Raw genomic sequence first — 12,042 nt, 5'->3', positions numbered from 1 at the left:
ATGAATTGTTTCCTGGACATATGTCATATCTATGGCCGTTTTGTAAAGTCCATAACTTTTTGTGCCCCGAGATGGTGAGGCTAAGGCTCTACGGGCCGATCTGGTAGCCTGTGCCAAGAAAACACGCATGGCTGAAGAGGACGCTGAGAAAGCCCGGAAGGAGGCCCAGGAAGCCCTGTCGATGAGAGATGCAGCGGAAGAGGCAATGGCAGAAGCGCGAGAAACAATCAATAATGCGGAAGAAAAGTCCACAGCTCTGAACAACCAGCTCAGGTGGGGTGCAGCACAGTGAGGTAACTGCTGCATTGCTTCCTTGGCCTGGCTGTGTTGGGTAGTTCTCTGTTGTTGGACCAACGACGTTCCAAACAGCTGTTCCTTCCCTCCCCCATCTCCATCTCCATCTTGACTGATATTGATATCACATTCACACCTATCAGTGTTGCTCCTCCTCTCGAGGTTTTTGTCTTATTTTGTTGCTTTCTCTCTGCAGAGTAAGCCGGGGGTGTGCGAACGAATGGGGAAAGGAGCTCAATTGCTTATCAACGGTCCTGCGGGAACGTCAACTGGAACTGCAACAGCGTTCAGCACAGGTAGGCCAAAGCCGAGACCATTTCCATTGGCTCAATTAAATTGAATGCCTTGAAAGTGCCATATTGCTTCTTACAGGTGCTGTTTGTGAATGCCTTTTGTAAATTGAAGTGTGGCCCACCCTGCTTGATAGGTGATCGAGATGGAAGTCATGGTGACGAATCTTCAAAATACTCTTGAAAAGACCCAAAAGCAGGTAAATTCCTTCAACTGCAAGTTCAGCCTTTTCTCACGGTGCGTGTAAGGATCCAATATAATCTACCTCTACCAAACCACGTACTTTCAAATCCTGTAACTGTTCAGGTCTATTCATAAGAGTAACCATTCCTTTCACGCCGTGAAGTGCATAGGAGCTTCCAAGGCAGTTCATTGGCTCGGGAGTACAATCCTGGACGGGTCGCTACTCCGACACGGGATGCTCAGGTCTTTTGTCGACATGATGTGTGACATTTGTATTGTTAATTACATGGAATCGCAGGGTGAATTCCCCTGATTTTTATGCCTCTGCTGTGGAAGATGCCGGAGGCATAATACTTTCGGAATGTACATCCGTTTGTGGAGCCATCTGTCCATGCGTCCAAAGGTGCATCTGTCTGTGATCAATTTTTGGTTTCATGATAGCTTGTGAACCATTGAAGGGATTTTTTAAACTAATTTATTGCAAAGGTGTATTATGGTGAAAAATGAATTGAATATTTTATATAAATATGAATTAAAACGGGCCCTGGGAAGGTTATACGCTAGGTGGCGAGGCCGGTCAAGGCCGCTTCGGCCGGGCTGGGCCCATTTCGTAATTAAAAGCTGAGCTGAATTATAGCAGTGAATCTTCTACCGCCGTGAGTAAAAGCTGAATTATAGTAGTCAATCTTCTTCGGCCGCGAGTAAAAGCTGAATTATAGTAGTCAATCTTCTACGACCGCGAGTAAAAGCTGAATTATAGTAATAAATTCATTCAAAAAGAACCCGGGCAACGCCGTGTGCTTTCGGCTAGTTTGTTACAAGTTTTCTATTTGCTTTAAACGTGTTTCATAATTGCTACTCGTTGACTTTTAATGTCAGAAGATGGACTTGTGACCTCCACCACAGAAGGTAGACGGAGGTTATGTTTTCACCCCTGTCTGTCTGGCTGTTATGTTTTTTTTCTGTCTGTGAGCAGGATATCTCGGAGTTGTGGACAGGTTGGGTGTGTGACAAGGAAGCATTGATTAGATTTTAGTGACGATCCAGATACTATATATTTTCAAGTGATTCTTCACCATTGAGAGATAGAACCAAAAACCATACACAGTAGAGCTTGTTATTTCAAAAGGTTGTCGACGGAATCAGCCAAACGTTGATGGACACATTGTGCGTGTGATAAGGAAGCATTGATTCGATTTTGGTGATGATCTGGATCCCACATATCGGTGGGATATAAAACGTAAACTGTTCAGCCTGGCGGAGGTACGTGACGCTCTGTCGTGTACCGGTTTGTTGTACTTTTAATGTCCCTTTTGCTTTATTGCATCCTGCCTAAAGTCAGACTTGGAGAGAACGTTTTACTTCATATATTTTGCAGCATTTTCGTTATTGTCCTACAGGTGTCCTTGCACATAGAGAGACTGCACAAGACTGAGAGCGACTTGCTCGATAAATGCTCAGAGTTGGAGAAGGCCAGGAACCGGAATGATGAATTAGCCCACAATCTGCAAGTTTTGGAACAGGTATGCTGCATGCTAGGAATGCTGCAAAAAGTTTAACATGTTTGGACCATAAGATACACTGATTTTTATTTTATTTTTTACTACAAGAGCCAGGTTCATTAAAAGAGCAATGTTACATTGACTGTTGGGTATGAGAAGGGGAAGAAACGGTGAAATCAGAAAGTAAGGGTGTTTCAAAATGGGAGTAATAAAGATAATGGGTTAGGATTGAGGATGACATGTGATGGTGGTGCACTACCTGCTTGAAGCTCTGGATTGAAGAGTGAGACAGAACTGTTCCATCGATGGGAGAAGCTAAGAATAAGAGTTGAAATGTGCAGTCAGCCTCGATTTTGGAGGATTAACCAGGAGAGGGTTACTGGAAGAACACGTGAACCCTCCTGTAGTAGATAGGGGGTGTTGGAGGACTGAGAGAAGGAGAAGAGCGAGCAATGTTGAAAAATAGACGTTCGAAAACAGAGACCACCGACCTGTGTGCGATGTGAGAGCAACAGACCTTGTGATTCAGCCTCATCACGGGATATTCCAATAATTATTGGGTCTTATTTGTTGGAAGTTTTCTAAATTGGCCAAGGCATCATCATTTATTGGCTCGCTCTTTGTTCAAGACGCTGTAGAATCTATACCTTGCACAATACTGGTGGCATATTCAGGTAATCCGTTGCATAAACTGAACGATACTTTACAATGGAGCACCTCCTGGTGTCACTGTGCTGGAACGATAGCTTTGCTCGAATCTGGTTCAATCGGGAATCGACCCCAGGACCAAGCGATTTATCAGTGAAGATGCTACCAACTGAGCTATCCGTTGTGGTGGAAAACGATCACAATGTAAAATGGCTCGTCACATTGTAATGTCGAATGGAAGTGATAGTTGCGCAATCATGTGTTTTCACATTGTATGATGTTTTGTTTGATCTGTTGATTTTCATGCGTGCAGGAGATGCTTCGAGGGCCGAATCATGCTGAACAGGTTCACCAGAAGAGCACGGGTGAGCGAGACCAACGCGAGTTTCTGCAGTTGGAATGTGCGCGGCTCCAGACCGAGCTGGAAGAGATGACTCGCGTCTGTCAGGAGAAGGTGGTGCATCAAGCTAAGCTCGGCACAGTTTTGCAGAAAGTGCACGAACAGGATGTTGTTGCTTCTTTCTCTACACAAGATTCTACAATTGTATTCGACTAGAATCACCCGCTCCCGACGAGAGCAGCCAGGCCAGGGGTGTCATGTTATCCTTATGATTATTAACATGTCGGCCCAACTTCGGTGGACAATTTAAAGTGGGGATATATACTTTCTTCATGGGTTAGGATACGAGGACACCACAAATTTAGCACATTCACCACCAGAGGATGCTATTTCCACCACATGCATGAATACATAGACATACGTACCCACATAAGCAGGGGTGGTCATGGTGATTCTGGGGGCCCTGAGCAAAGGTCAAGGATGGGGCCCCACACATCCCCTTCAATTTATTTTTTTTAACAAATGTTTTTACCTGTTGGCCCTAATATTACCGCTGCTGCTGCTGGCACTGCTGTTTCATTCTTGGTTTTACTTTTGAGGAAATTAGTAACTTTTTGTAAACTTTCATGTAATTTCTTCTCTGATTTTTTTTTTTTTTAAATACGTTTTTCTTTTGTCCCATGAGGATAATGTCGTTTCATTGCTTCTGGCAAATTTTGCCTCGGTAGGCTGTAAAATAACATTAGTTAGATTGATGACGTATGCATCATTTTTGGGGGAAAAAATCTCACCCATGTCCAAAGGAAGCGTTTCAGTTTTGCATTTTTAGTATGAAATTGGCAAGCCTAGAAACAAACGAAACCAATTACAATTACCCTTTGTTGTGCAACATTGTGCAATGTGAACCCTTTAGAATTACCTTTTAGAATCACCCTTTAGAACACATTGGACTTATCCTTTAAAACCCTTTAGAATGATCCTTTACAACCCACCAGAATTAAACACGTTGGGTTAGAAAGGTTCTTCTTCATTTTGGATGCACAGACGGATGTAGCCAAATATTGAAGTGGTTTCACCGCTTAAAAAATTATGAGGGTCGAATAGTGCTCGCGAGTTAGATCAATCACGTGTTGACGTGTGAGCGTCATGAAAAAAGTACAACATGCCAATGCGAGTGGAATAGCTCCTTTGCAAAGAGAAGGTAGACTTCTGGAACTAGTTGCTGCTGGAAGTTTTTGCTCAGAGAAAATTGAAACAGAGTGCATGAAAACTCTATCAGATTTTTCATTCTATACACTGAATGATGTAATTGATGGATTATATTCAGTCGATCATATAGTATATCACCCCCACCGACTGTTGGGTCCCCAACTTACCTATGGGGTAGCCTGGGCAATTGCAATTTCCCAGGCTACCCCATGGGTAAGACTTCCCCTGCACATGCGCCATTATACTTGAGCAGAGTACCCGCCCGATGGGCTATCTTGTTCAAAGCGTGCAACACATTCTTCTGGTACATACCTTTATTTGGGTGGTGTGTACGTTACAGACCGCTGCCTCAATTGCTCCTGAAAAAAAAAAAAAAAAATTCTGTCTGTTCATGTGTCCTTCATAGGTTTTTGTTACCGATAACTTGAGAACTCGATAACTTGAGAACGGCTGATGGGATCTAAGTCAAAATTGGTACATGTGTGTATAATGATGTAAAGATGAACTGATTCGATTTTCAGGTCAAATGGTCAAAGGGCCAAAGTCAGAGGTCGTGTAAGGTAAACATTTAGCTCTTCCACGAGCCTCGATTCAGTATACAAAAAAAATCAAAAAAAAAAAATCCTGTTACTGCGATAATGTGTGAACAGTGATGGGATTCTCACCAAATTTGGTAGAAGTATGTACTATGATGCAAAGATTAACTGATTTGATTTTGGGGTCAAGAAGTCAAAAGTCCCGTTAGGTAAAAAAAATTCTGTTACCAAGCGAACTTGTGAACCAGTGATGGAATTTTAACCAAACCTGGATAAGTATATTTTATGATGAAAAGATAAACTGATTATATTTTAGCATCAGAGGTTATGTCAGGTAAAATGTGATACATGAGAGCAGCTGAAGGGATTTAAATCAAACTTGGGACAAGTATGTATAATGATATAATAATGTGGGTGGAGGCATATTGGTCGACATCATGATGTTTTAGAGCGCCGTTCTGGGTTTTCAAAAATTGATCGAATCAAACGTAACTTGCACATGCACAACTTTGGGGTTTCCTCATTAATCTCTGAAAGTTTCAGCTTCCTTGGTCAAATCCTCACTGCGGAGTAAATGAAACATGCATATACGACATACTTTCCCTCCATTATATATACTAGAGAGATACCCGTGCTAAGCACGGGTGGGAGGCCAGAAGCAAACAGGCAATGCAGATACGGTGAATGCTAAAGCATGAAACCAATAAATTCCACATTCCTGTAGCACCTTCAGTCGCACGTCAGACATGGACAGCAAGTTCGTGAAGGACTTCCATGAAAAACGTACCTGTTCGCAAACAAACGGGTACGTTCACGTATAGAAACATCGATCGTGGGTCCGTGGCGAATCTGCATATGGCGATGGCAAAATATCAGAAATTGAAGGCTTTTTTTTATTATAAACGATTCATATAAACATCCGTTGAATCATATCACACGCAAATCATCAAAATCTAAACAGTATCTTTAGAATTTCAATAAAAGCCCCATCACTGTTCATATCGGTAAATATTATTCCATCGTGTTTCAAATCGTGATCGATACACTATGATATTGATGATCGTGATCGTGAATCGTGATCGATAATCGTGTTCACAATCGCTATGTCGTATGTACTCCCGATACGTGTACCAAATTCCCGAAACGTGTAACTGTACCAAATCAACAGTTAAAAGGATTTTGAGTCGATAGGTGTTACGGCCTTGGCATGATCGATGGAGACAGCGATCTGTTAGATCTGATCCTCCTTCATGCCGAAGTGCAGATCCTCCTTCATGCCACATCCGATCTATGCAGCCGTGCAGCGATCGGTGCAGTCGTTTGTGCGGCACACGGTGCAGCGATCGATGCAGCCGTTTGTGCGGCACACTGTGCAGCGATCGGTGCAAACGTGGCCTCCCACACTGCCACATCCTGCTGATATTTGCTCCCGCATGACGTTATTTTCCCGGGTGCCGCACAAACGGCTGCACCGATCGAGATTTAACGGATGTTTATATAAATAGTTTAAAAGAAAAAAAAGCCTTCAATTTCCGATATTTAGCCTTTTCATTTGGGCCTCCCAATTGAAGCCCCGCCCATAGGGCGGGTACCGTTGCTCGATGTAAGAAGACGTCACAATGAACGTCATGCAAACGCGAATGTTATGCGGGAGTCCAAACCTGAGAATGCTGGAGACTAAAGCTGAAATTGGGAAAACTAAATAGCCTATTTTACTCCTGCGGATCCCAGGATTATCCACCCAATATATCTTTGCGATCGGTTCAGCAGTTTTTACAGTACCTTCAAACGGACAGACAGACATTTGGTGAATTATAGTAAGATATATATATATATATATGTATATATACTGTTACGTGCTCCTCCCCAACCCCCTGGTCACGGTGTACCTCCGAGCCCCGAGAGGAGTCACGGCACAAAAATGTGTTATTCTGTATGTCAAAGATCACTGGTGAAACCACACCAATTGTTACCAACAAACAAATATTGTATTAAGATCACACAAGAATAACAGTACAACAATAAAAGTAATCAAAAGTACAATCAATATATATCCTATGATGGTACCATCGGTTTCATAACATATAACTCACTGTGCTCCAAGTGAGTGAACCAAGAGCATTCCCAATGTCTCTTTCCCTGCTTCAAACCAAAGTTGATTCCGGTTTCAAGCCGAAGTCGATCCCGGCTTCAAGCCAAAGTCGATCCGCTCCAGCGATCGTCAGAACGATGTCTAATCGAGACCAGAATCCCGTTCAGATGACGGTCACAGCCACATGGCCAAAGCTGCACCAAGGCACCCTCAAGGCGACTGGGAAATCCAAAGGCGCCCTCCAGGCGACTGGGAAATCACATCCTCGGGTATGGACGTTTCACCGCTCACAGTCGGCGAACCTCAGATTTACCTTCAAAATCCGCGTTCCACACACACACACACACACTCCAGATAAACGTCTGAATGCGGTGAGAAAGGCTGAAGCGAAGCAAAGAAACCTTGCTCGACACACAAAGTGCGCGAGTCAAAATGCCCGACGGCCCGTACTCGAGACGTAACGGCACGATGAGGATTCTCTTCGGAATCAATCGCAAAACCTGACATGCAGGTGAATCTGTCACAGCGATAACAACTCTGTCGCAGGAATCCCTTTCCTGGGAAACCCAAAGTTCACTCGTGACTCTTGCTCGCCAATGTTTGCTCCAGACCGCAAAGCAACTATGCTTCTTGTCCGACTCCACTCGCTCCGCCTTCTTTTCCCTCTTCCTCTTCTTCGTCGTCGTCCAGTTCCCGATCTGGTTTCCGGTTTCTTTTAACACTAACTTTTTCACCTTTTGAAAACAGTTCATACACAATAAACCTTTTGAAAACAATAATAGTACATGGAATCAAAAATGTTTACAGTGGATGAAAACCACAACAACGGAAGTGACGAATCCGTAACAATACACTGAAATCGCCTATCACGCAAGCTGGTGCCAGATACCTACACTATCAGTCAAAAGTTTTAGAACGCCTCAATTTTTCCAGTTTTTATTGAAATTTACGCAGTTTAATGTCTCAATGTACTCTGAAATTAAGCATAGAACAAATAAACAATTGGAGATGAAAAAAAGAAATCATAGAATCATTTTGTTTAACAAAATTAAATTTAAATTTTGGACTCAGCAAAGTAGCCACCTTTTGCAGATATAACCGCCGAACACACTCGTGGCATTCTTTCTACAATGGAAATCAAATATTGTTCGGAAGTTCTTCCCAACACTGTTGCTGAAGTTCCCACAAATGTGTTGCACTTGTAGGTTGCTTTGCCGTCACCCTTCTGTCCAGTTCATCCCAAACTAGCTTGATGGGGTTTAAGTCTGGAGACTGTGCTGTCCATTCCGTGATTTGAAGCCTACCGTCTTGTTCTTTTCCTCGAAGGTAGTTTTGACATCGCCTGGAGGTGTGTTTAGGGTCATTATCTTGCTGTAGGATGAACCCCTGACCAACTAGTCATATACCAGAGGGTATTGCATGGTGCTGCAAAATGCTGTGTTAGCCCTTTTGGTTCAGGGTGCCAGTCAGTCTGTGCAAGTCGCCGACTGGATCCAGCAAAAGAGCCCCAGACCATCACGCGTCCTCCTCCATGTTTGACAGTTGGTGTCACACACTGAGGAACCATCCTTTCACCTACTCGATGGCGTACAAAAACCCTGCGTGATGAACCAAAGATTTCAAATTTTGATTAATCGGTCCATCAGACCTTCTTCCAGTCTTCAGTAGTCCACTGGCGGTGCTTCATGGCCCAGGCAAGCCTCTTTTTCTTATTTTGCCATCTCAGCAATGGCTTTCTTACTGCCACTCGACCTGTCAAACCTGCAGCTCGAAGTCTTCTCTTCACAGTTGAAACTGAGAGTTGCTTACTTCGACCAATGTTAAGCTGTGCTTGAAGCTGTTGTCCTGTGAGCCGCCTATCATGCAAGCTGTTGACTCTCAGAAACCTGTCTTCTGATTCTGTTGTGGCTTTGGGTCTGCCAGACCTCTTTCTGTCAGAGTTTCCTCCAGTTTCCAACATACTACTTCCTGCAGTGCAATATTGTCCAAATAATGCTTGTAATAACAATCTGTTCCAATACTGCTTTTATACAGACAGGGGGTTTGTAATCAAGTAATCAGCAGAGGTTGGGACACCTGAAGGAATTGTTTGCATCAACTTTCAAGGCTTAATTTACATACATTGCTGCAGAACAGCTGTAAGTTGTTAACCCATTACTTGTTCCCTGAAGAAGGCCTTTTTTTTTTTTTTTACAATATAACTGTGCAATTTACATTATTTTCCCGTTTTTGCTGACCTAAACTTTTTTTTTAACCTCGAGCAGTTTACTGCTTACCTTTGTACCATTTCAGGTTATTCACTGGACATTAAACTGCATAAATTTCAATAAAAACTGCAAAAATGTAGGTGTTCTAAAACTTTTGACCAGTAGTGTATATACATTGTATATAGATTGCCTGATGCAATCAATGCTCCAACTTGACTTCTGTATCTTTGTGCCACTTGTTCAGGAGATGTGCAACCGCCACCTGGCTGAAGAGTTGGAAGCTAAGCAGGCCCAGATCTGTTTGTTGGAGTGATTTTATTTCTTTTCTTCATTTTACAAGGAAAATAGAGTGGTGCATAAGCCTTTACTGAGGAAATGGACTAGAATTATATAATGTGATCTGTAAAGTATTTTAAACGGTCGGTGCTTGTCAATAGTTTCTATATTTCTTTTTCATAATGATCTCATGGCATTGTAACAGTTTTAGCCAAATACATTGCACAAATTCAAAAATAAAGTCACTTCATCCATCCAATCGTGTGCAGTGTCCACTGGTTGCATCATTCTATATAGCGATGAGGCTGTACCACTGATGAAGTATCTCTGTGGCAAGGACAAAAGTGGGCCATTTGTCATCGCTCTCCCAACAGAGTTGAGATTTCAACCAGTGTACACGATTACAATACAGAAATGCAACTCGTTGAGAAAACCCATAATCCCACTGAGGGAAACCCAACTAGCGACAATAAGCCATGAAATGCGCTGCTGATTACATAATCATCCTCTGATTCTCATGACATGTGGAAATGAGGGGCGTGGCACACACTGCTTGTTAATGGTGTGATTGTTCTCATGCAAACAGTTCTTCGATGCACCTTCAATGTCCTTCTGCTACTACTTTGTTAATGGCCAAATTATTCCCCAAACTCTTCTGGGGACAGTTGGGGAAAGATTTGTCTCAAGTCTTACCTGAACTGGCTCACCAGGCCTGGTGTTTGACTGAACGTTATTTTTTTGGGAATGTATCATTTGTTCAGGATGCTGGAGGTAACTTGCCTACTCTTCGTGAAAGAATTTTAACGTCCACCAACTTCTTCGTTCGTACGCAGCCCAAGGCTGTGGGATAGCATCATTGGCTCAGGGAACAGCTGTGTCGCTGATGTAATGTCCTCTGCTGGTTCGAGCAGAAATTCGGAATTTGACAATGGTGCCGGCCATTTAAATGGGATTTAAACATGGTGCCGGCGATAGCCCGCCTACTCTTCGTGAAACACACCTTGGGATCTTTGACGTTCGCCAACGAATGCTGGCAGACGAGACGCCCGTTTAACGTCCAGCTGAGGGGACTGTTTTGCAGTTCATTATATCCTTTGATGAATCTGCAGACAAGCAATGGCGAATATATTGTCGCGTTCCTGGCGATTAAAATCTTTCCAAGGAACGGATAGCCGAACAAGCTGTTACTCCGAAGCATTCATTTCAATAGGTGGCGGAGTTAATAAACGCCCGGGGAGGAGGGGGGAGGAAATGGGTGGAGGAGGATGCTGAAGAGCGCTTTACCTGAACGGATCCCACCGGCAGTCCTCAAACCTGCAGAAAATAACTCGCACGAGACGGACTTAAAATGTACAAAAAGAAATAGGTTTTATTAAAAGAAATGCCGTTAACAAAGAGACGCACGATCAAATAATTTCCTAAATTGGGACGTCCCCACAAACAGACTTGAAACACGGACAGAGGGAAAGATAACTGAAAATAATGTGTGTATGGGTGCACTTAACTGATCACTAGTGGGGTCTTGTCAGGGGTCGTCAAAATCGTCTGGGGCGTTGGCGGGAACAGCTCGCTCCCACGCTGCTAGGTCTCCGTATGCCCTCGTTCACTAGGCCGCGCCCGCTGGCATGCAACAGGCCTTCCACGCGAATCGAACGGACCGCGTGCAGCTCGCTCCTCCAGCTGTGCCTGTCTTCGTCATCTTTGGTGGGAAACTGCAGCCCTTGGTCCGCGGTTCTGCCTCTGCACGTCTATCAGTGGTGTCTCCAAACACGATCGGTCCGATTGCTTCCTGGAGCCCGTCGTCCAAGCACAATAGTTCGCTTTATTGTCCAGAACGAGAGAGATAAATGCCGACTGCCACGATCCAGAACAGACGCAGAGAGAAGGGGAGCGAAGAAGAGAAGGGTGTCCGCTAGCGCGTTCTTTTATCACCCAGGCTCTGACGTCATTTGTCCTTCCTTATCCAACCAGTCCGTGCCAACTCACCCGCCCGAGAACTTTCTCGCTGACGTCATTCTTCCACCAATTCCCGAGTGCCTCACTCCCTTTAACCAATCACCGCTCTTGGGGGCGTGACCGCATGGACCTGCTTGCTCTGTGCACCTCCCAAATCGGGGTTGTCAGCGGTAGGGCTCAATGTACTGGCTTCCGGTAGGTTTTGTTATTAATTAGTGCCATTAAATGCGCGATTCTAGCTCTGCGTGTCTATGGTGCGGTGCCAAAAGAGACAAAGGGATAGATACAGAGGTAACGACGTACAAGGGATATTTTACCCATACTCCCTGAGCTAATTAGCACAAGAGCCACCCTTCATATGGCCACACGTAACACTTCATCCGAACACACGACCTACCGGATCCCTACTTATTACATGGTGGTTCTTCTTCTTCACGACAATCGGAGCACACAAATCTATACAAATCTACCTGGTCTAAAGTAATCACTGCCTATCCCCTACAAACAT

At 43.9% G+C, this 12,042-nt stretch overlaps 1 protein-coding gene across 1 annotated transcript in view; it reads left to right on the top strand.

The window, feature by feature from the left end:
* The window catches only part of LOC137429963 (uncharacterized), a 54,540-nt gene extending 44,703 nt beyond the window's left edge, over window positions 1–9,837 (top strand). The window contains exons 18-23 of the mRNA XM_068120368.2: window positions 72–273; window positions 491–590; window positions 722–784; window positions 2,169–2,291; window positions 3,232–3,372; window positions 9,547–9,837. Coding sequence (XP_067976469.2) covers window positions 72–273; window positions 491–590; window positions 722–784; window positions 2,169–2,291; window positions 3,232–3,372; window positions 9,547–9,615 — 698 coding nt within the window. The 3' untranslated portion in view covers window positions 9,616–9,837. The remainder of the gene's footprint in view (window positions 1–71; window positions 274–490; window positions 591–721; window positions 785–2,168; window positions 2,292–3,231; window positions 3,373–9,546) is intronic.
* The last annotated feature ends 2,205 nt before the right edge of the window (window positions 9,838–12,042 follow it).

The sequence above is a fragment of the Myxine glutinosa genome, chromosome 6, assembly GCF_964187855.1.
Source record: "Myxine glutinosa chromosome 6, kmMyxGlut1.1, whole genome shotgun sequence".
Lineage (NCBI taxonomy): Eukaryota > Metazoa > Chordata > Myxini > Myxiniformes > Myxinidae > Myxine > Myxine glutinosa.
The sequence above is the reverse complement of the archived record's forward strand: the minus strand, read 5'-3'. Positions and strand labels throughout refer to the sequence as shown.